At 38.5% G+C, this 24,370-nt stretch overlaps 1 protein-coding gene across 1 annotated transcript in view; it reads left to right on the top strand.

Moving 5' to 3' along the window:
• Positions 1-24,370, top strand: part of LOC146464810 (U5 small nuclear ribonucleoprotein 200 kDa helicase-like) — a 32,686-nt gene that overhangs the window by 374 nt on the left and 7,942 nt on the right. The window contains exons 2-37 of the mRNA XM_085129180.1: positions 233-396; positions 2,326-2,497; positions 2,647-2,712; positions 4,792-4,918; positions 5,290-5,351; positions 5,902-5,991; positions 6,260-6,643; positions 6,997-7,071; positions 7,173-7,346; positions 8,059-8,352; positions 9,541-9,975; positions 10,811-10,992; positions 11,502-11,709; positions 11,826-11,987; positions 12,340-12,442; positions 12,870-12,961; positions 13,137-13,223; positions 13,339-13,572; positions 14,203-14,286; positions 14,564-14,670; positions 14,874-15,092; positions 15,363-15,607; positions 16,110-16,283; positions 16,691-16,851; positions 17,739-17,837; positions 18,189-18,317; positions 18,718-18,819; positions 19,212-19,301; positions 19,691-19,869; positions 20,482-20,539; positions 21,081-21,283; positions 21,815-21,965; positions 22,501-22,648; positions 23,064-23,140; positions 23,287-23,374; positions 23,480-23,601. Coding sequence (XP_084985306.1) covers positions 233-396; positions 2,326-2,497; positions 2,647-2,712; positions 4,792-4,918; positions 5,290-5,351; positions 5,902-5,991; positions 6,260-6,643; positions 6,997-7,071; positions 7,173-7,346; positions 8,059-8,352; positions 9,541-9,975; positions 10,811-10,992; positions 11,502-11,709; positions 11,826-11,987; positions 12,340-12,442; positions 12,870-12,961; positions 13,137-13,223; positions 13,339-13,572; positions 14,203-14,286; positions 14,564-14,670; positions 14,874-15,092; positions 15,363-15,607; positions 16,110-16,283; positions 16,691-16,851; positions 17,739-17,837; positions 18,189-18,317; positions 18,718-18,819; positions 19,212-19,301; positions 19,691-19,869; positions 20,482-20,539; positions 21,081-21,283; positions 21,815-21,965; positions 22,501-22,648; positions 23,064-23,140; positions 23,287-23,374; positions 23,480-23,601 — 5,547 coding nt within the window. The remainder of the gene's footprint in view (positions 1-232; positions 397-2,325; positions 2,498-2,646; positions 2,713-4,791; positions 4,919-5,289; positions 5,352-5,901; positions 5,992-6,259; positions 6,644-6,996; positions 7,072-7,172; positions 7,347-8,058; positions 8,353-9,540; positions 9,976-10,810; positions 10,993-11,501; positions 11,710-11,825; positions 11,988-12,339; positions 12,443-12,869; positions 12,962-13,136; positions 13,224-13,338; positions 13,573-14,202; positions 14,287-14,563; positions 14,671-14,873; positions 15,093-15,362; positions 15,608-16,109; positions 16,284-16,690; positions 16,852-17,738; positions 17,838-18,188; positions 18,318-18,717; positions 18,820-19,211; positions 19,302-19,690; positions 19,870-20,481; positions 20,540-21,080; positions 21,284-21,814; positions 21,966-22,500; positions 22,649-23,063; positions 23,141-23,286; positions 23,375-23,479; positions 23,602-24,370) is intronic.

Genomic DNA, 24,370 nt, shown 5'->3' with positions numbered 1-24,370 from the left:
TGGGGCAGATATTTGAAGGACATCTATTTCCTATCACGTTTTTATATACATAATGACATTTACATAAACTTTTTCTCAGTGTTACATTTCCATCTTTGTATGACAGAATAGATTTCCCTTCTTTAAATTTTAAACCCGCTGTCCATTCCCAGCTACAGAGCTACAACTGTATGTATGTTGTCGAACTAGTCCATCACTTACAATATTACCAGTTACTGTTTTACTCTGGTAGAACTCCAATCTTGTGTTGCAAGCTGATCGCTCACTGATTGAGCGCCGTGGTCGTGATGAGGCTACAGGAGAGGTTATGTCTCTTGTGGGACATCTGGGAGGAGTCAAGATGGGAGACAAGTACCAAAGAACTAAACCTCCTGTTTCAGAAGAGAAAAAAGCCAAGTTAGTTTTTGCTATGTACACATGTTAATCAGTAGTATTATGTTATGGTAAGATTTCGTCACAGTCATGTACATTAATAGCCTGCGAATGCAGACATATTTCTGGCTGTTGCTTCTCTTTGGGGGAGAGAAGGACAGCACTCAGATTTCCTTTTTCCCAGTATGCCTTCGTCATTCACTGAATAACACATTCTCATTTATTCACCAGGCTTAAAATATTCCATCACATTAATTTTATTTCCATTGCGCATATGCCACACATTGACATTCCAGTCCTAACAGTACCCAGGACGTTTGCCCAATGGACCGAGTTTAATGGCCTTTGCTCCCATGAGTCTCCTGTAGCTTAGTGGTAGCAGGGTCCGAAATTAACTTTTTTAGGCAGGCGCCAAGTGGCGACTGATTTGTTTTTTTTCGGTCGCCATATGGAAAAATTTGGTCGCCAAAAAGCAGAAAAAGAAGTGTCAATAATCCTTCGCAGCGAAACACAAACCAAAATGTTTGGTTGCCAGATGGAAAATTCAATTTTTCTTTTAAGAATCAGAACGAAGAGAACGCGTTTGCGTTTGGGGCTGCAATGGCGATTTATACACCTACCAATGAAAAACCACGACGAAAGAATCGAATGCCGGCTTTATACGCAGTTTCATAAGACTGCTAAATGTTTTAAGTCAACTTTATACCTTCTCTTGTCTCTCCCTTTTGGAGAAGAAATGTACCCGATTGAAAAACTTCCGGTTGGTTCTTTGCTCTATGTTCAAAACCGTAACCGATCTTTCCTTTCGTGTTCTGTCAAGACGATTGACAGATCGCCATGTTGTTCGCACCATGCCACAACCGTGCAGCATTTCTCGTTCAAAAAACATGGCGGCGAAGCTTCGCACTGCTCGAGCTGTGAAGCGTTGTGATAGATTTATAATAACAGGAAAATCGGTTTTATACTTCAAAAGCAGTGGAAAGGTAAAAAGTAAGTGACCAATTGGCGGGTGGCTTTGAATTTTATTTTTATCAATTTGGCTGAAAATCAAAGTTATTGTTTGTATGATGATCGTGGCATGAAATAGTTAATCGCCCGCTGGCGACCAGTTGTGAAATTCTGGTCGCCAGTGCAAAATTTGTAGTCGCATTGGCGACCAGGAAAGCGCAATTTCGGACCCTGGGTAGAACATCCAAACTAGTAATCGGAAGGTCTTAGGGTTGACTCCTGATAAGAGCACTTCAATGGATTTCCTTTTTCTGATTATGCCTGCTTCATTCACTGAATAACACATTCTCAGCTGGAAATACGTCTGCGTTTGCAGGCTATTACATTAATGGTTGAGACAATTTTTGACTCAAGTTCAGTTCATAAATTTGAGGATAGTATGAGAGTATTTGAATGCATGAATACTGTAATAAAGACCCTCCCAGAAAAAGATCAGCCAAAAAAATGCTGCAAGTTTGCCCAGTTTATACATGCATAAACTGACTTCTGTTGGGAGAATTCAGATTTTTTTTCCGAGTATGCCTGTGTTACTTACTGAAAAAATAAATCTATCAACAACTGTCTTGTTTTGATCATTTGCCTATGCCACATTAAACCTTGAAAATTTGGTGGGCAATCATGGCATGTACACTTGATACCTACGAAGATGCAGGTACAGTGTATTAATTTTTTAGCCACATGTTCATAAATGCTTAGAATAACCGGTAATGCTGGGTGTGCCTGTTTTACTCTGTCTTAAAAATATCATCAGTGCAAAGGATCTTTGTTATCACAAGTCACATTTAGAACACAGCATGAATGCTCTTACATCCTTGTTTAGTTACAAGCAACAGTTTATTGGTTTGAAAGAATATTGACTTGCTCAAAAGTCTTGCGAAGACTATTATATGCTTTGATATTTTATATTTCAATCAACACACACAAAACCAAAATTGTTATTTTCAGACGCCAAAAGTTGGCTGAACGAGAAGAGTTCACTAAGAGCAAAGCCAGCAGCAGCCTTTTGTCGGAAGACTCATCAGATTTGGCTGGAGTGCGATACAGACCAAAGACCAGGGAAACAAAATCCACTTATGACGTTCTTCTCAGTTTTATCCAGGCTGCCATTGGAGATCAGGTATCATATACATGTAATTAAACACCTTCACCAGCTCTTGATGCAAAACTTTTCATGTGTTCAAGTCAGTGTTGCAACTCTTGAAAATTTTTCATTTCTTTTTTGCAATAAGTTTTGTTGTTTCAATTATTGTTTTGCACTTTACCTAGCCACGGGATATTTTGTGTGGAGCAGCCGATGAAGTCCTTGTGGCTTTGAAGGATGACAAGATGAAGGTACGTGTACATCGAATATCAATGTTTTATAAATGTAAACTTCTGTAATTTATGTTCACATGTTCCACTACAGTCAAAACTTAGGGATGCAATTAAGGCACTTGTGCTCCCAGCTCTGATATGGTCTTGACAGTGTTCAATTGGTGGGAATCGGTTAATATTTAATAACCACTAATCAGAAATAATAAATATTGTATTATCACAACCAATCTATCTTCATGTATACTAAGAAAATACATATTCTCCGTGTATTTTTCACATGCAGGGGATTCAAAGCAAAATGGTAAAATCCAACCTATCACATACTGTCACCCTTTCTTTACATTTTGACCATGTTTGATTTAATTTTTGAAAATGACAAGACACACCAGGATACTAAACTTAATGCATTTTAGTATTTTTTTGTCCCAAGGTTTGATTTTCCATAATAATATTTTTTATCGGTAACACATTTATTGTAAATGATTATCATATCCCAGAGACTCCTGATCAATTATCAGTTATAAACAATGATAAGCACACCACTGCCATGCACATTTGCACAGTTTTGTATCCTCTCTGTGCTTACCACATTCACATGTTTCTTATCACGTGTCTGTTTAATATTGAGAGGAAAATTAATTTTGTCCTTTGTAGATTATCCTGCTAATATCATCAATATATTGTGGGGCTACTGATAGGATTACATGAGTGAATTCTGAACATCTAGTATTTTGTTGGCATCATGATGATCACAAGAGATGATAAAAGTGTGTGCATGTGTCTGTAATGTACAGATTCTTCTTTAAGAGGGCAGGATACTTCTATAAACTGTTCATCCCAAGTTGGCCATTGGCGTTACTGAATCTATTGTTTCACTGCAGCGCAACTCTTTTCAAGACAGGCACCTTTCTAAAATGGATACTAAAATGTGATCGCTGGGCCCAAAAGTGTCCATCTTTAAGCTTGGTTTACACGTACGACGCAAGCATAAGCACAAGAAACCTACGGTGCGACGCAAGCATAAGCACCTTGTGCTTGCGCTTGTGCTTATGCTTGCGTTGTCCCGGTTTACACGTACGACGCAACGACGCAAGCATAAGCACAAGCACAAGCACAAGAGAATGGAACGATTTCCATTCTCTTGTGCTTGTGCTTATGCTTGCGTCGTTGCATCGTACGTGTAATCGGGATGACGCAAGCATAAGCGCAAGGAAAGGAAACTGAAAAACATTGACAAGTTGTCAGCCTACAATCTAGTTACTCATGCGTTGCCATTTTCTGCCATGTTGGAATCAATTCTCGCACCAAAAGGCAGCCTGGCTGCGCGATTGCGCCAAATTTGTTTGCTTCTGCGCTTGTGTATGTCACGTTATGCTTATGCTTATCGCACGCGTAAACATCCTTGTGCTTGTGCTTGTGCTTGTGCTTTTGCTTATCCTTATGCTTGCGTCGTACCTGTAAACCAGGCTTAAGATGTGGCTATACAATCAATTCTTTTGGTTGACTTTATAAATTTTTTATGATACACCGTATCGAAAGTAAAAATTCTAAGCTTTCGACTCCGCTAGAGTCTTGTTCACAGTGATTTGGTCAGGTCACGTGACGTGTGACCTGACTAGCCTTGTCCAGATCACTGGAAGGTTTCACTTTCAATACGGTGTAGCGTCAAAATTTTATGAAGTCAACCAAAATTGTACATCCCTACACAATTAACTATTCGCTGAATGACAAGCAATTCTTTGTTTGGATGGGCAATGTGATCAATGTGATGTTTTTGAAAAGGACTTGCATTGCCACAGGAAAATAAAAGCTGCACTTACAGCCACCCTCACTTAGGCTATACATCAACTGAAAAATTGGGGAAAAGTTAGTCATAAGAAATTTGATGAGTTTAAAATTTTTATGGCAAAGTACAAGGTTGCTACAGTACCTGTAAAACAGTGGCTACATGAATGATTTTCACTGCCTGCTGGTGACACAACTTTTTAAAGAGTCATGTGACCTGTGCAAGACAAAAATGGTTAGTGTAGCCTTGGCTTTAGAGCTGACTGTATATGCATATCAGTGTTTTTGAACAACATTTTTTATGACTCATAGGATAAAGAACGTCAGAAGGAGATTGTATCCTTGCTTGGTGTAATGCCAGATGAAAGATATGCCCTGCTGGTAAATTTGGGAAAGAAGATTACTGATTATTCTGTGGACAGAAGTTTGTTAAATGATGGTCAGTATTGATATTTAAAAAGATGTTTTGTTTTTGGCTTTTAATAGTGGTAAAGAGTATGTATATGTTGTGATTTTAAATTTGTTCTTTGTAACGATTCTGAGTTGGAGGAAAATAAAAATTAAACTGGTTTGAAAAATTTCAAACCAAAAATAAATTTTAACCATTGCATAGATGTTTACGGTGAGTATTGTGGCAGAATTAGCTGATCATATGATTAAAATCAATCCATGCTTTACCTGATTCTGAAAATCATGTGGATTATTTGGTTTATGAACATGATCAGCAAGTTACAGTGTGTAAATGAACTGTATTCTTTTTTGAGCACGCTTTTTGTATGCTTTACTCAGTATTTGTGTTTCTCTGTACAGATGACGTGATTGATGAGACATACGGAGTGGCTGTCCAGTTTGATGAGGAGGAAGAAGAGGTAGTTTTACTTGAGCATTTAGTAATAATTATTATTGTTCAGGTGCAGTGGTGTTGCGGCTAGCCTCCAAAGGTTGGTGGTTTGAGGCCTAGCTGTTTCTTTTAGACAGGAAACTTTAATCAACGTTGTCTCTCTTCCCAACTGGGAGCAACCCTGTAATTGGCATCCATTCAAGAGGGGTGGGGTGAGTGGGAGGGGAGAGAGCTGGTGGTAGTGAGTTCTCCAAGTAGCTCATCTGTGACTTAGCCTCTTTTACCATTTAGAGCCAAAGTTGAAAAAAAGCAATTCATTAAAAGCAATAACAGGAAATTAAAACAATGAATGGGATTGCGTTATTAGGAGTACTGCTCAGTAGCCTTCCCTTTCAAGAAGGGTCAAAGTCATGTGAACTTAGGATTTCATTACTGACTCAAAACTCACAATTTCACAAGCTTATAACTTAAGCTCACAACTTTAAATTTTACAAGTGCATAACTACAGTGCATTGAGCAAGTGTTGATTGCTTGCTTGATTGATGGATCTCATCATATAAAGGATGTTTAATTTACAGGAGGATAAAGACTTTGATGAGGTCATGGATGAAGAATCTGGTGATGAGGCAGAGGGGGTAGAGGCTGATACAAAAATGACTCTTCAGGGAGGGGTAAGTGACAGTTGCCTTAGTTGTGGGTAAATGGTACATGTAATAAATTTCACTTTGTTAGTAGGTGGTGCTACTTACTGTTTACCTGATATCTGTGATAGCAGAAATAAATGCAAACCACAGAACAGTTTTTACAGTGTATTTACCTTGTTAAAAAAATTACTGAAAGAAAATAATGAAGCAAAGTTATCATGTCACTGAGAAATGGAAGAGAATTCAACCAGGGGAACTTCACACTCTTAACCTTTTTTGTTTTTAATATTTGCAGCTGGAAGATGAAAGGTCCCAAAGATCAGGTGACAATCTCCATCCTCGAGACATTGATGCTTTTTGGTTGCAACGAGAGCTGAACAAATATTATGCAGATGCCGAGGCTTCAAGATCCAAAACAGAAGAAGTGCTTGAGATTCTAAAGAGTGCCAAGGATGAGAGAGAACTTGAGAACAAAATGATGCTGCTATTAGGACATGACAAATTCTCTTTTATTCGGTTGTTACGTAAAAACAAGAATATGGTTCTGTACTGTACATTGCTTGCAACAGCACAAAGTGCTAAGGATAAGAAGGAGATTGAGGAGAAGATGAGCTCTGATCCTGATTTAGCGTCCATTCTGCATGCACTGACAGAGACCGAGCAGGAGGACTTGATTCAGGTTGGCTACAGGATTATAACTGTGTGTTACAGTGAAACTGCAGTGAACACTAAGAATTATTTCTGGAACGTTTATTGTCCTGTGACCAATCAGAGGTAAAATCATACTGATAGAAAGGCAAGCTGTAATAACAGAATACCATATTTAATGTACCATATTACAGCTTGCAGTTGTCTTTACTCTCTTCATCAGATTGGTTTTCATTTCCAACGCTACAATCTTTCCAGAAATATTTCTAGTGTCTATGGTTTTGGTACTTTCACTCTTATTGACAATGATATCACTTGTTATTAGAACAAATAAATGTGAAGATGTTTAACTAGCTTTGTATCTTAAAATGTCTTGTATTACAGGAGGAAAGAGCACGAAAAGCAGCCAACAGAAAAGCTAGGATTGCTGCAGACTTGGATGCTGTTGAGTCTGACCAGGTAGGCTCACTGTGTTGAATTCTTTTTCATTACCTTTTATTTGGAGCTTTACGATAATAAGTAAAAAATAAAATACATTTTGCATGTTTTGATTCTCATAGACAAGAGGCAGTCGAAAAATATTGGATCTAGAGGATCTGACTTTCAAAGATGGCAGCCATCTTATGGCAAACAAGAGATGCCAGCTTCCTGATGGTTCTTTCAGGAAACAAAGAAAGGGCTATGAAGAAGTTCATGTTCCTGCTTTGAAACCCAAACCTTATGAAACAGGAGAGGTGAGGACAACTGTGTGTTACATGTAGGCAGGAAGAGCTAGGGAAATTGCATGTAAACACATTACAACATTCCATGCCTTGCAAGGCCCGTTGATGCCAACATATTTTGTGGCTCAAATATAAACTCAGTTGTCTTATCAGAAAACCCTGTTAATCTGTCTCTTTGTGTATGTGACACACAACCACCTTTTGGAGTTTGAAGTATCCATTTTGAGGAATTCTCCCAGTTATACATGTATAGGGCCACATGAAATGTAAAGTGACTTAAATGACAAAAGCAAACACAAATCGACAAAGAAAAAAGTCTAACTTATCCTTCAATCTGTATTTTGTAACGTGGTAAGTTCTAATTCATGCTGCCTTCTTCTGTTTGTTTTGCATCTCCTTTTTTTGTAATATTATGGTATCATAATTTGATACTATCCTGGCTTACTCCCATTATTTTCATGTCCTGTCAGTGGTTGTAAGTTCCCACTGCCATTGTTGCTTCATCCTGTCAAGTAAAATGTGCTTTGTACAAAGCGAGACATAAAATGTCTGTTCAATGTGGGCAGCAGGTCCTTTTCATTGAGGTTGAACAAACAAGAACAACATGGGAAAGGAATCCTCTTGGCTAGTTATTTAGTTCAGTGGTGAGCAAATGGTACACTGTAGAACGAAGCAGTAAACAGTGAAGGTAAAACGACTAATGCAATGACATTGTTTCAAATAGGAGCGAGTTCTCATTACAAGCTTGCCCAAGTACGCGCAGCCAGCATTTGAAGGTTACGATGCTTTGAACAGAATCCAGAGCAGACTGTACAACACAGCTCTAAACAGTGATGAAAATCTGTTGCTGTGTGCACCAACTGGTGCTGGTAAAACGAATGTGGCTTTGTTGACAATCTTGAGGGAGATTGGCAAGCACATCAATATTGATGGGACAATCAACCTGGAAGAATTCAAAGCCATCTATGTTGCACCCATGAAATCTCTCGTGCAGGAAATGGTAGCCAATTTCACAAAGGTAAGTTATAGACCTATGTCAGCCATATGAAGTTGCAGTGCTTGTGATTAGTATTGACGCTGCTTTAGACTTGAGTTATGAACCTTGTTGTTTTCCAGGCCCTCATTCAAAGTGCTGATATCTTTATCCACTAGAGAAAATGCCCTGTGGGGTAAAATACATACAAAGGTTTTTGTGTTACTCTATGAATCATGAACAAATGCAATTGTATGCATGTGAAGTAATAGATCAAACACAAGGAAGAGTGTTTCCTCCAATTTCCAAACACCGAGAAGTAGGTTGGAAAAACAAGGCATGGCGGAGTTTTTTTAACCAACTTCGAGGTGTTTGGAAATAGGAGGAAACACTCTTTCGAGTGTTTGATATAGCTTCTCAAACTATTGATAATTCTTGGAGAAATAGGAAGCAAAAGTTCACAAAATTTTATGATAATTAAGATGACATTTCCAAACCTCCTTCACGGTAGTGATTTCCTTTTTTTGGCTTGATGAATTAATGAGTTTGAGAACTACATTGGAAGTATGGGGATGTACAGGAATGTTACAAAATGTTTCATTTTGGTGTGCATTTTAATTGCTGGATAGTGAATTCAAATTATCCACTGGATAAAGTTTTCCACTCTGAACAACTGGGGCCAGACGGAAAACAGTGCAAAAAATGTAACCTAATGTTGGATAGGGGTGGGGGAAGGGGCAGTGGGCAGTGGTGGGGGAGTTGGATGGTGGAAAAAGGGAGAATGAAAGATAGAACATTGAACTTATAACATCCCGTCCAGGGCCCCTGAGGGGTGAGTGGCATAGGTGTGACATTGGGTGTAACTGCCAATTCCAGATGTTCCGTCCAATAACAATCGCTATTTTAATATAATGCCCAGGATTAGCATTGAGTTATACCCGTTGTTAAGTTTTGTGCAACCCACTCCAGAAAATTTTAGTAACTGGGCAGACTAAACACAAGTTTCCATAATGATTACAGAATCAATCTCATCATACTTTTGTCTTAAACTTCACTTGTGGCATTTTATGCACAACTACATAGTAAACTAGAAACATGTGCTGGTGGACTTCATTTGTGCCAGACTGTATACTATGTATGGAAGGCATTTTTTTCTCAAGACGTTCTTGTTTTTTAAATACTGTCTTATTGACTGAGTCATGATGCATGATTATGTTGATTTATTGTGTTCAGAGACTCAGCACGTACGGAGTAACTGTATCAGAGCTGACAGGAGACCACAACATGAACAAAGAACAGATCAACAGCACTCAAGTGATTGTGTGCACGCCAGAGAAGTGGGACATCATCACGCGCAAGGGAGGAGAGAGAACGTTCACTCAGCTCGTTAGACTAATTATCATTGATGAAATTCATCTTCTTCATGATGACCGCGGACCAGTGTTGGAGTCACTGGTTGCGCGCACAATTCGGCAGATAGAGACAACTCAAGAACTTGTCCGACTGGTTGGATTGAGTGCCACTTTACCAAATTATGAAGATGTGGCTACCTTTATGCGTGTTAACCCTGCCAAGGGACTGTTTTTCTTTGATAACAGTTTCAGACCTGTTTCACTGGAGCAGCAGTATATCGGCATCACAGAGAAGAAACCGATGAAGAGATTACAGGTTTGTTTAACAAAAACAAAAAGCAAAAACACATGTACATGTAGACAAGCAAACAGTGTGGCGATTCTCTTTGTTAGCTAACACCGTTCTCCTTTTATATTGCACTATAATACTAGGGATTTATCATATTGTCAAAATTCTCTACTTTTAAAATTCCTTGTATACATGTACTTATAAAGATTTCCCAAAATTATCACTTTGGAGAAAGAGCTTACCACATTGAAGTTCTGCTTAAGGGCTTTAGTATTTTATCGCCAGACTCAAACAGTTCCATTGTAGAACCACTCAAGACACCTTGGCAAAGTGTGCATTACTGTTAGTCTTTATGAGAAATGCCCAGAATCGCCTTTTCTAACCCGCCTTTACAATATTATACCATCTGTAACTCTGCAATGCATGTAGCAATGACTCATTGACCCAAAGTGTCAAATTCCTGTATACTAATCACTGGTGTACAGGGTCGAGTCTTTGGAACATAAAACATTCAGATGACCAGTTGTGGTTAGCTAGTTAAACCTAGCTATTCTGCCATCCTGTGCTGTTTGAAAACAAGAGAATTTACATTAACTTTAAAACAGATTAAATAAGTCATGACGTTTTAAAGATGGTTTATTGTAAACCGTGAAAAGCCCTCTTAAAATTTGGTGTAGGAGTATTAGGTAGAGCGAGTCAAGTCAAAAGGGGTCTAGGGAAAAATTAGTGTGAAAGAAGAGGCAAATCATCATCTGTAGATGGTTAATTTGCTGGCCACAGAACATTTTGAGAGGGCTGTGTAAATATGCTGTCGTATACTCCTTCCCTTGACTGTGAAAGTTACTTTTAATTATTGTTTCAGGTGATGAATGACATTGTATATGAGAAGGTCATTGAACACGCTGGAAAGAACCAAGTGCTGATATTTGTACACTCAAGGAAAGAAACTAGTAAGACAGCTCGGGCCATCAGAGACATGTGCCTTGAAAAAGACACTCTGGGACACTTCTTGAGGGAAGACTCTGCAAGCACAGAGGTTCTAAGGTAACAGAGAGGAGTGTCAGAGAGTGCAAGCCTTCCAAAATGCCTTCTTTCACTTACACAGAGAATGATAAGTAGGTTAAGTTGCACAGTCTACAAGCCTAAGTGGCCCACTCAGGCTGAGCTTAACATGGTTTCTGTCACATGAAGCAACTAGGAGTATTGCAACTTACCCCTGGGTGGGATGCTAGTCTATTGCTGGGTTATTCCCAGCAGTATGGCATTTATACACCAGTACCCATTTATATGCCAGTGTGAAGAGAGACAATGTGGAGCAAAGTTTCTTGTTTAAGGAAACAACATGGCAATGAAGAGACCAACCTGGCCTGGAACCACCAACCTTCTGATCTAAAGTCTGACATGCTAACCATTACACCACCATGCCTCCACACACAGAGAATGAGCTGAGAAAACAATAATTATAATTATGCACTCTACAATTCAACTTCATAACAACAACAACAACAACCAAAAAACAGGACTGAAATGTAGCCTTTGTCATTATTATTCAGAACTGAAGCTGAACAAGCTGTGAATCTGGAATTAAAAGATCTCCTTCCTTATGGGTTTGCCATTCATCATGCTGGTATGACAAGGGTCGACAGAACTCTGGTGGAGGATCTCTTTGCTGACAGACATATCCAAGTGCTGGTTTCCACAGCAACTTTGGCATGGGGTGTGAACTTGCCAGCACACACTGTGATTATCAGGGGAACTCAGGTACAGGACTCTGGAACTTTCTTTCATGTTTCATATTTCACTTATAATGCTCTTTTTTTTAAAAGAATTTAAATTGATTCGTTAAAGCCCTAAATATTTTTCTGTCATTGTTACAGATCTACAATCCCGAGAAGGGTCGCTGGGTGGAGCTTGGTGCGTTAGATGTGATGCAGATGCTGGGACGTGCTGGCCGTCCACAGTATGACACCAAAGGAGAAGGCATCTTAATTACAAGTCACAGTGAACTGCAATACTATCTTTCACTTATGAATCAACAGGTAACTGTCATGTTAGTTGTACGTTTGTTGAAGTTGTAATTCTTGATTGAATAAGGGTGTTGAGTTCACACTGTAGCTCAAAAAATTAAATTAAATATTGAATGAAATTATAATTTGAAATCGTATTTACTAGCCAATTTCATTCCTTAATTAAATTGCAAAATTGGCCTTATTCCGCTACCTCGTAGGATTTTCATAGCTTTATTTTGTTAGCTGTGGAATTACAGTAAAAGAAGAGGTATTATTTAATGAAAACTTCATTAATTGAGTCTAATGTGGACATGCCCATTGTTGTATTGTCCTGTTGACCAGTTGATCTACAATGTACACTTTGTTATGATTTGTCCTACAGCTGCCCATTGAAAGTCAGTTTATTGGCAAGTTAGCAGATAATCTCAATGCTGAGATTGTGCTTGGAACTGTGCAGAATGCCAAGGAAGCTGTCCATTGGCTAGGTAATAATGCCAGCATTATGTTATGATATTTCAAGATTATAATTTATAAGATAGAAAGTGTACAATTGCATGAGGTACAGGTACAGCTGTAGGGGCGGTTTAAGAAAGATGTTGGTTGCTATAAAAGGTTTTGAGCTGTGTTTGTGAATGTCTCAGCTTAGATGCAACTAAGATAGCAATTTTGTGCCATTTCTACAATGACTTTGTCAGACAATGTATTTATTTAAGATGTAAGTTGCAACTTATTTCGTGTGCTATAAACGAACCAGTTAAAATGTTAAAATGATTAGGATAGAGACAGGTCATTTAACTAACCTTGACACACGTTTACCAAAAAGAAGAATTGATTAATTAATATTTGTCTTTAGTTAGTGCTGGTTTTTTTTTTTTTTTGTAGTTAAATTTGTTATTTATATTAATTTTTCAGGTTATACCTACCTTTATATCCGGATGTTGAGAAACCCTTCACTTTATGGTATAACACATGATGAGATTGAAAAGGATCCCCTTCTTGAACAGGTATTTTGGAAAGTGTACATGTGGTTACAAATACATCTCTCCATCAGTCCATTTTGTACAACATGTACATGGAGTATTACTGTAGTTATTTTTTTAATCTTCCTGTTTTCCAACAAAACCTAATAAATTACAGGCTAATAAATGGAAATTACTGAACATGTCTCTTTTCTCACAGCGAAGGGCAGATCTAATTCACTCCGCTGCTACACAGTTGGACAAAAACAATCTTGTTAAATATGACAAGAAATCAGGAAACTTCCAGGTTAGTGCATGCACACTTGTTTTCTCATTTCCTGTCAGTTTTATTTCTGATAATTTGCTTTAGTTGTCCATTAATCCATAATAATTCATATATGCTTTCTTTGTACATTTTCTAGGTTACAGAGTTGGGTCGTATTGCCAGTCACTACTACTGCACCCAAGAAACAATTGCCACTTACAACAGTCTGCTGAAGCCAACGCTCAGTGAGATAGAGCTGTTCAGAGTGTTCTCACTGTCATCTGAGTTCAAGTACATTACTGTGAGAGAGGAAGAGAAGCTGGAACTAAACAAGTTGCTTGAGCGTGTTCCAATTCCTGTGAAGGAGAGCATTGAAGAGCCTAGTGCTAAGGTACAGCAAGGAGTATTCTTGCACTGTGATGGTTCTTTACTCATTATTCAATCTACCGGTACTACAGTCACTGTTTTGAACAGCATTCTGAATATCATTGTAATCATCATCATTACCATGCTGATTATACCTGAAATATAAAAGAAAAATACTCAATGTCTAAGTTATAGTAAGGATCTGTTTAATTGGCCTTATTCTGGATAAGAATGCACAAGGGGTGGGTGGAGAAAGCTCTCAAAAGCCAAAATTTAAAAGGAAAATAAAATAATGAAGATAAACTGGAAATTACAGAGGGATAGGTGGGTGGGGTGTTTGGATATTTTCTAGATCAACATACATTATAATGGTAACAGAAATTAAATAAAGTAAACAGTGAATAAGATATGTTGCAAGGAAACCCAAAGTGTCAAATTCCTGGATGCCACACCATGGTGTGCAGGGTCGAGTCTTTGGAACAAAAACTTCAGATGGCAAAAAGTTGGCTGTTGAGATGTATTAAGTGACTGTCTTCAAGTTATCTGAAAACAAGCCCAATATTATGTACTAAACACAATGCAGGTTGGCTTTAAAAGTATTGTGATGACTTTTACTTAGCTGTTTTCTGTTTTATTTGTCTTTTACTGTTCACAGGTTAATGTTCTGCTGCAGGCCTACATATCTCATTTGAGGCTGGAAGGTTTTGCTTTAATGTCTGATATGGTGTATGTCACTCAGGTAATAATTATGTTATTACTTATGTGACCTTATCAGTCATAAGTAATGCGACCGATTAAAATAATAGTCAGAAACAAGATAATGTAAATTTAGAGGTGAAGCCTGAGTTGAACTCATTATCATTAGATAAGGCTGGCAGAAGTTGCCTGCAAGGATGGTGAAGCTATGTGACTTTGAGCCAAGCACAGGCATTCATAGCAACCCTGTTTGTAGTAACTGATGTTTGATTTCTCAAATGGGAAAATTAACTGAGTATTGTCTTTGTGTGATTGTGTAGTCTTCAGGCCGGCTGATGAGGGCCATTTTTGAGATTGTATTGAACCGTGGTTGGGCTCAGCTGGCTGATAAGAGTTTGAACTTGTGCAAGATGATAGATAAGAGAATGTAAGTAAACTCTGTGTTTTGAACTTGACATTAATATTTTGAAGCATCTGTAACAACCCAGCAAAAATTAATTATTGCTTCTTTCAGGATGATGCTTTTGTTTTAATCTGTGAGTTCTATGCTTCATTGTTGGTCATTTACTACATAAGTTGTACTCCATTAAAAAAAGACTCAAATGAATGTTTTGTAATTTTTAATTTAAGGTGGCTGTCAATGAGTCCATTGCGGCAGTTCAAGAAAATCCCCATGGAAGTAATCAAGAGAATTGAGAAAAAGGAATTTCCATGGGAGCGTTATTACGACCTGGGAGCTACAGAGATTGGTGAGCTGGTGCACATGCCCAAAATGGGCAAGACATTGTACAAGTTTGTACATCAACTGCCAAAGATGGAGCTAGCTACACACATTCAGCCCATCACAAGGTATGTGTTGATTGGGCAAAACCGGTATTTGCAGTCAAACCTGTTATCGGACACCTCATTGAGTCTTCTTTTAACAAAAGTTAAATGTATGCCAGCCATTATTGGCTGTGACCTGGATATTGTAGTCTAAAATGAAATTTTAAGGTCAAAATGATTTCAAACCAGGTTAACTAAAAAGTTTCACATTTGGCTCTTCATACATCAACTGTTTTCTTTTTCCCGTTTGCCTTTGGTTGATTGAAAAGAAAATTGTTTTGTTTCCCCCACCAGATCCACACTTAGTGTTGAGCTAGTGATCACGCCTGATTTTCAATGGGATGAGAAGGTTCATGGCAACTCAGAGGCAATGTGGATTTTTGTGGAAGATGTTGATAGTGAAATCATCTTGCACCACGAGTACTTTCTGTTGAAGAGCAAATTTGCATCAGATGAACATACACTGAAGTTCTTTGTTCCTGTGTTTGAGCCTCTTCCTCCTCAGTATTTCATCAGAATTGTGTCAGACAAGTGGCTTGGTGAGTAATGAATGATAAAATGTTCTAAGGATGATATTGTTCACCACTTGTTATTCTGCATGTCAGGTGATCCAGATGAACTAAATTCCACAATGTGACTAGTTGCTTGAGCAGCCAATAAGTTTTCATTTGATGTGCTTGTTCAGATTAATTCTTCAAAATCACATTTTAAGCAAAAAATGACAAAAAAAATTGAGAATGATCTGTTATTCAGTCAGTGTCACAGGTATACTCAGGAAAAAGAAGTCCGAGTTCTCTCAACAAGAGTCAAACCTGTGACCTTCCGATAACTAGTTCAGATGCTCTACAACTGAGCAATAAGAGACTTGCAGGAGTTAGGCCAATGTTATTGATCAGACTTGTTTATTCCAGATTTAGAAATATTGTCAGGTTAATTTTCATTGCTTCCCTTCTCCTGTAGGTTTCTTTTTAATACCGGGTTCTGTTTTGAAGAATTGAATTCCTTCGTTGTTGATCAATTTTTGTTTTCTTTTGTTTTCAGGCTCTGAAACTCAGTTGCCAGTTTCATTTCGTCATTTGATTCTACCAGAAAAGAACCCCCCACCTACTGAACTACTGGATCTCCAGCCTCTGCCAGTTTCAGCTCTGAGAAACCCTGCATTTGAAAGTTTATACAAGGACAAGTTCCCCTACTTTAACCCTATACAGACTCAAGGTGAGCAAGATGTAGCACTGAAGAATGCCACCACTTTAGGCTTCCAGTTGTGCTGCCAAGTACAATCATGAATGTCACGTTGAAGAACAAGGAAGGCACTTACTATGATCATGAACTTAATTGTATCTAAGTAAAGTAACTATTTAGCAATCGCGACTAGTATAACAACTGTGCAAAATCATTTTTATGCTTCTATTATTTTTAGAAACCATCTCTGTGAAAGAATGAAGAATTGTATAACCTAATCTGGGGTTTTGAGGAAAATCTTATTTTACTTAACGGGTATTGGTTTGGTCTACTATACAGTTGTTCCTTATTACTGCATGAAACATAAAAGACAATCAGCACAGGAGTGTTTTTACAGTTACAGTTTAGTAGGATATTGATAACTTGTTTTTCTCCATCAGTTTTTAACACCATGTACAACTCAGATGAGAATGTTCTTATTGGTGCACCAACTGGCAGTGGGAAGACCATCTGTGCAGAGTTTGCTGTGCTGCGACTTCTCCAGCAGATTCCTGACTGTAGATGTGTGTATGTCACTCCTCTGCAGTCATTGGCTGATCAGGCAAGTTCTGTAGGGGTTTTACATCATGCTGATAGGATCTGAGTTTAAGTAAAAAACTTGAGTCATTGCCATAGAAAGATGTAAGGGTGATGCAACCAGTGATTAAACTTTTAATTTGTATCCTGAATTCAACTTTGTTGACATTAGGACGGCATGAGGTTGCACATCTTTCTGAATAATTATTGTAGTTAACAAATGCATCAAGCTGAGTGGAAGATGGCTGTCTGGGAAGTCCAAGGAATTCCACTGTGACCATGACCACCCAGCCCCTAGACAATAACATGCTCCCATGCATATGGCTGGCAATCCCTGCAACCCAGCCATGAGCCCCCATGCCCCCCTCCCCCAAGGTTCATTTATTTCACACTATTTACACAACATTAACATAGAAAGAAAAGTATTACAACAGATAATTACAAGATAAAAATAAATACAGTACAAATTATAAAATGTGTGTGCCCAAGGTTCATTTATTTCACACTATTTACACAACATTAACATAGAAAGAAAAGTATTACAACAGATAATTACAGGATAAAAATAAATACAGTACAAATTATAAAATGTGTGTGGTGGTCAAAGTAGCAAAGGCTTTCTAGTTGACCACCATGAGCCTCCATGCCCCCCACAGATGGTATCTCTGATGATTGAAGCATGTACTCCTGGCCGTAATATGACCTCAGTTGATTTTTGCTGTCAGTCCAGCTGAGAGATGTGTAACATTTTCAGTGAACCCTCACAACTTTTGAACTAAAATGTGTAGCTACCATTGCTAACTACAGCCAAATACTCTGTTTTAATATAGTTTTCGCTTATGAGCAAAAATTTAATTTAAAGTAAATAAATTCCTGTAAGAGAAAGAAACTTAACATGTGGTGGGTTACCAGGTGTATGCAGACTGGCAGAGCAAGTTTGGTCTTCAGCTGGGCAAGAATGTAGTCATGTTGACAGGAGAAACAAGTGCAGATCTTAAACTTCTTGCGAAGGTGAGAAACAAAAGATAAATGAAAACTACGAGCTAAAGACTAAATTTGACCAATAGCTTAGTGTTGACAACATAAGACAGGAGGCAGGCAGATGGAGCGGCTTTGGTGTGAGACTTTGACATGTAGAGGTGTTGGGTTGAAGTCCCACTCTGACTTGAGTTCAACTCCTTAGCCACACTAATTTTTGTAATATAGCTGTCTGTTGTACCTCCAGCCAGTTCAGATGTTAAGCATTTTGAAGTATTTGCTTCTACTTTAAATACTCATAACCAAGATTGAATGCTGTAAATGACATTTGCACTGAATATACACCTTATCTGAATATCTTTTGTGTATCCGATTCTCTTTTAGGGTAATGTGATTGTCAGCACCCCAGAACAGTGGGATGTGTTGTCACGGCGATGGAAGCAGAGGAAGAATGTGCAGAATGTTCACTTGTTCGTCCTGGATGAAGCTCATTTGATTGGTGGTGAATCAGGAGTAAGAAAAGATCTTTGTTGATTATACTTGCAGCTATGTGCAGAGGTTCTCTGGTCATTTTAAGGACTTGTTAAAGCAGCCACAAGGGCTGGGGCTCTGGGTGCCCAAATGTTTTGCAGCAGCACCTAACGTGTTAGGCTCCTAACTTCTCGGCTTTTGGCCTTGTGGGCTCCTTGAAATTTTTCTTAGTTAACAGCCTTGAGCCAGTGTTTGATTGCTTTGGATGGGTAAATAGGAGCAAGAAGACAGGGATGTAGCAAGTATTTGAGAAAGCAGTTCCAATGGCTTTGGAACCTGGTGCACAGCTCAGCAGAAAAGATGGGTTTAAAAAGTTGACACCTTTTAGCAAAGAAAGATAGGCATTTGCAATGTTAACATTTGATTTTGCATTGTTTTTTAGCCCGTGATGGAAGTAATTTGTTCCCGTATGAGATACATCTCATCACAGATTGAGCGTAACATCAGGATAGTGGCTTTGAGCTCATCTCTAGCTAATGCTAAGGTGAGTGCATGTAGTTTGGAAAATTGTTTTTCTTTTTATATGAAAACACTTGGCTTATACAGTTGTCATTTTCAAGCATTTTCAGTGAGTACTATTGACTGGTGGAGGGCAACTGGTAACAAACGACCTTTGGATATTTAAAATTTAGTGCAATGTGGGAAAGTCACCTCTCATTGGAGGTGTGGGTTTGTATTCCACTTCTGACACCATGTTGACTTGGTAAACAGCATCTTAACTTGAACAAAGGGTTTTTTTTTTTAATTATGCTCGAGCCATTAAAAGCAAGTTCTTAATCTCTCTCCACATGGTTAATGACATGACTGAAAATAGAAATATCGGTGGAGATGGTTACAACAAATAACTAATTAATATTTTTTTTCTGTATTGCACAGGATGTTTCTCAGTGGCTTGGTGTTGGTGCGACCAGTTTGTTTAACTTCCATCCAAATGTGAGGCCAGTGCCTCTGGAACTTCACATACAGGTGGGTGTTCTATTTTCCTGCTACTGGGTAATCTTTGTAGAAGTCAGTTTTAATTTACTCTTTGCTTAACCCAAAGCTAACTTAGGTGGTTCTGAAACTTATCTTGGAACATGAAAATTGTGAGAAATAAAAAAAAATCCGTTTTAAAATTTATTGTAATTGGGGGCACCACAAATGAGAGAAAGCATTATAAATTGGAATGGAATATATTATATTCCAACCAGAGGCAAGATTGCAATTTCTAAGTGTAGCTTTGATCTGTGTTTTTTGAATGGTGGAGTGTTTCCACAATTCTCATTGAAATGTTGTCATGTATTTCCAAATTTTACCTTTTTTTCCTTTATGTTAATTGCTCTTAATTTGCTGTCGCATGTTTTTTTTTTCATCAGGGATTCAACATCACCCACACAGCTTCTCGTTTGATCGCCATGACAAAACCCACTTACCAGTCGATTGTAAAACATTCTCCCAAGAAACCTGTGATTGTTTTTGTGCCCTCGAGAAGGCAGACCAAGCTGACAGCCCTGGACCTCCTGACTTTCTCTGGAGCGGAAAATGATGCGCAGAGGTAAGCTAAGGATGAGGAGTAGGATACATGCAGAGGCCCCTTTCAGTGACTGTTGAAGTACAAGTAGAACCGAATTTTGTGCAGAGCATTCACTTTTGCTGCAAATCAGCAAATTAAAATCAGGGATGTGGCTCGTAAAAACCCCAGCAGGCTCATTCATGAACCTTTAAAATTAGCCTCAAGTATTTGTGTTAATTCTGTTGAAATTTTGACCGGCAATAAGATCTCCTTCAGACGATGAAAATCGACGGTAACCGGCCATAAGCGACATCGCTGTCAAATTCGGTAAAAGGGCATTTTTTTTAGTATCATTAAAACTAGAATACAACACAAATGCATATAGCCTGGGAAAACTGCGCGAATTGCCGTGCAGACAAAGTGACGGTTGTTTTAGAAATCATGAATATTACAACAGACGTTTAAACGGTAAACACAATTGGTTTTGGCTTTGTTTTCGGGCAGCGTAATGACAATATCGTAGTAGCAATTTCAAGTTAAGTTTGTATATTAAACGAAAAGGAGCTTATTACAGTTGTAGACTTAAATTGACAGAACGCAACTGAAGGAACAGTGTGGGGTGTTTTGTTACAAGTTTACTGTTATTTTCTACAGGTTCTTGCACTGCACCGAGGAAGACCTCCAACCTTTCATCAAACGTTTGAACGACAAGGCAAGTGGTGGATTTACTCCATATCATTTCAGAGCGATAAAACCACCAATGGGCTTCACATCACATCACATTACCTTTATTTTACCTCGGATTTACAAGAGTAGCTGAATAGCTAATTTCTCCGAGAAAGAAAAAAAATTGACAATAAAAATAAAATTAAAGTCGTATATTATATACAGCACAAGAAACAACTATTTACATAAGGAACAACTGCATAGATGTTCAAAAGCAATTTGGCATATTTTAGTTCTGAACTCATTCAAGGACGTTAATGACCTCAGGTCCTCTGTGGGCTTTCTCTTGGTGCAGTAGTTTTTCGTGCCGAGCTTACTAATGCAAATGTGTAGTTCTGTGCACTATAATAACGATAACGATAAATTTAATTCTACGTGTTACTGTCCATATTCAATCCGCGAGTTGTACTTAACTTTGGTGGTGTACCCCCGTGCTCCCCCCTCTTAGCTTACTGTACTGTAGAGTGAAATTTATTGATCAGTATTTTTGAAACCTTGTGTTTATATAAATTTGCTCTTATCTTCAGACGCTGAAGGAAACTGTGGGATACGGAGTGGCTTACTTACACGAAGGACTGTCTGATACTGAAACCAAGATCGTGGAACAACTCTTCAACTCAGGAGCGATACAGGTGGTGATTGTGTCACGCAATCTCGCATGGGCGATTAACATGAGTGCCCACCTGGTGATTATTATGGACACACAGTTCTATGAGGGAAAGATCCATGCGTAAGTCACGCACGTTAACACGACTATCGAGAGAAGGAGGAATCAATGGCCTAGGCTAGAAAAAAAAATCCAAACTTTTGCCAAAATTGTTTCTGAGTATTCAGGTTTTCTCTGCCTTGTTTAATTAAACGTCGGTCGAGAGAAATCAACGCGCAAGTTTTCTTCCGTCAGTTTTATATTTAATACTTATTTTACAAGAAAGTGCGCTTGACCTAGAGAGACTTACCTAAATTTCGACTGGTGGGAGGTCTGTGACCTAATGCCTTATTTTCTAATACAAGCTGTTGCCGTGTATTTTTGACAACATATTCAACTCTCGCAAGGCCTGTCTTCACTCACATGATGTATAGAAGGGTACAAATGGTCGAGACACTGAGAAAGGACATAGAATCGTTCTGCAGGAAAGTAGTAGCAATTCACCATTGTTTCTTCCTTAAGAGAAACTGGAGTGAAATGCCCGCTTGTAAGTCAGTAATTTTCAAAACAGGCATATGTTATAGTCTATACATTGTCTTGTTTCATTGTTTGCAGTTATGTGGATTACCCTGTCACAGATGTTTTACAGATGATTGGTCGAGCTAACAGGCCTCTGTTGGATGATTCTGGGAAAGCAGTGATTCTTTGCCAAGCATCAAAGAAAGAATACTTCAAGAAATTCCTCTACGAGCCCCTGCCTATTGAGGTAAGTACGTACTTGGGAGGGCTGTCCAATACAGACAAACTGATACGGTCTGTAAAAGCACGATACCTACGGGTTGCACAGACTTTCAAAGCAGTGGTCACTCCGTACACGGTCCGTTAATTGCATCTCATTAGAATAATTCCACGTTTCTTTGAAAAGGCTGGAAGATGGGTGAAACGTTTTTACGGTCCGTACAGACCGTAAAATGATTATTCGGTCCGGCTCTAAAACAAAGGTATATGGGAAACAAATACACGTCTTTCGTTGCATTAAACGACTGCAAGCGGGATTGACTAGTTTAAAGAGTAGCATCAAATTTCCTTGCCGTTTTATCGTAGACAGTACTTTGCGTTCATTACAACGAGAATCAATTCGTTCGTTTTTCAGATGTCTTGTTCGTTCGTTCGCTCCTTTCGTTCATTCTTACGTTCGGAGAATTTGCTTTTGGTCAATCGTATTTTAGGGTGGATAGAGTTCTTGTCACGTGTTAAAGACGAATAAACAATTGTTCTTGACCTTGTTTTTTCGGTTTCAGTCGCATTTGGATCATTGTCTTCACGATCATTTCAATGCCGAGGTGGTAACGAAGACGATTGAGAACAAACAAGATGCGGTGGACTATTTAACATGGACTTTCCTGTACCGCAGAATGACCCAAAATCCGAACTACTACAACTTGCAAGGTAAGGCTAAGTCCCCTTGATACCGAGGCACCTCTCTGAAGTACGGTACAACGTTTGCGTACAACGGTCTTACAGCTGCATTATCAAAAGGATTTTATGGTGTGAGGTTTTGGAGGGACTTGTTATTATTATTATTATTATTATTATTATTATTATTATTATTATTATTATTATTATTATTATTATTATTATTATTATTATTTATTTATTTATTTTATTTTATTTTTTTTTTTGGGGGGGGGGGGGGGGGTCTCATATTCCGGATTTTCCTGTTCTTCATATTTTTGCTTCATCCTTCTTTAAAGGAAATCTCCAAGCTCGTCCCTGCTGTTGCTCAGCCCTTCACTTTATTTTCATCTAAGACAAGTGCCTTTTGTAATTTTCTAACAGTGTGTGGATTTGATTTCTCCCTCAGGCGTCACCCATCGTCATTTGTCAGATCACATGTCCGACATGGTGGAGAACACCCTCAACGACCTACAGCAATCAAAGGTATTAACTTCGAGTTTTTCACAGGGATTAGGAAAATATTAGGGTAAAATGAAAATCCAAAACGTTCCAGAATAGTGGAGCATGACTTAGATAAATCTTGTTATTTTATATTGTTTCCAATTCTTTGTGTGTTGTGGTTTCTGCAGTGTGTGTCGATCGAGGATGAAATGGACGTGTCACCATTGAATCTTGGAATGATCGCTGCCTACTACTACATTAACTACACAACAATCGGTGAGAAAATCATTTGTAGCATTCTTTACGGGAATGGCTGTCTGTGGCTGTGATATTAAACTTGGTTCCGTTCGTTCTAACAGCTGTTTTGTTTCAATTGTTTAGAGTTGTTCAGCGTGTCACTGAACGCTAAAACCAAGCTACGCGGCTTGATTGAGATCATCTCGTCTGCGTACGAGTACGAGAGGCTTCCCATCAGGCATCACGAGGACGCTACCCTAAAACAGGTGAGTGAGGCCTGGATCCAACACTGAAGAAATTTGAGGGATTAGTGATTTTGTTAAAGTGTATATGACACAAAATCTTTTATTAGCTTATTAGGAAGAGCTTTCAAAATGGTGAAGAATGGCATTTATTTTATTGCAATAGCATTCTTGGTTGCCGAGTTATTCAAGATTTAGGCTTATGCAAATTAGACAACTTGTGACGTCACAAGACTGACACAAAATGAAGGGAAATCACAAAATTTGGAATATCTACGCAAATACTACATCTTCAGGGTTGAAATTTTGCAGGGTTGATGTGCTGACAGAACTACACATTGTGATAGTGGCTATGATGTCACCATAGCAACGTACTCGTTACCAGACCTCTACCTTCCCAAAATGACAAATGCCTTATTTATTGCTCCACAGTCAAACAGAATTTCTTATACTTGTGCTGCGTAATGTCCATACTCCCTCACACCCACTGAATAAACATCAAGAGCACAAAGCGCTTCTTGGGAAGGGAAACTCTGATTTTATCCTTTGGATGGTGAGGACCTGGAGCCCATTGTGTTGCCATGGAAATGTCATAGTGGATCATATCATGAAACTTTGTGATGAGTATAACAACTCTACAAAGTGTCAGTTCCATACAGAAAAAGGCTTAAGAGATATTCCATTTTTTGTGATTTCCCTTCATTTTGTGTCAGTCTTGTGACGTCACAAGTTGTCTAATTTGCATAAGCCTAAATCTTGAATAACTCGCCAACCAAGAATGCTATCGCAATAA

The sequence above is a fragment of the Pavona decussata genome, unplaced genomic scaffold (assembly GCF_977016875.1).
Source record: "Pavona decussata unplaced genomic scaffold, jaPavDecu1.1 SCAFFOLD_161, whole genome shotgun sequence".
NCBI classification, from domain to species: Eukaryota; Metazoa; Cnidaria; class Anthozoa; order Scleractinia; family Agariciidae; genus Pavona; species Pavona decussata.
The sequence above is the reverse complement of the archived record's forward strand: the minus strand, read 5'-3'. Positions and strand labels throughout refer to the sequence as shown.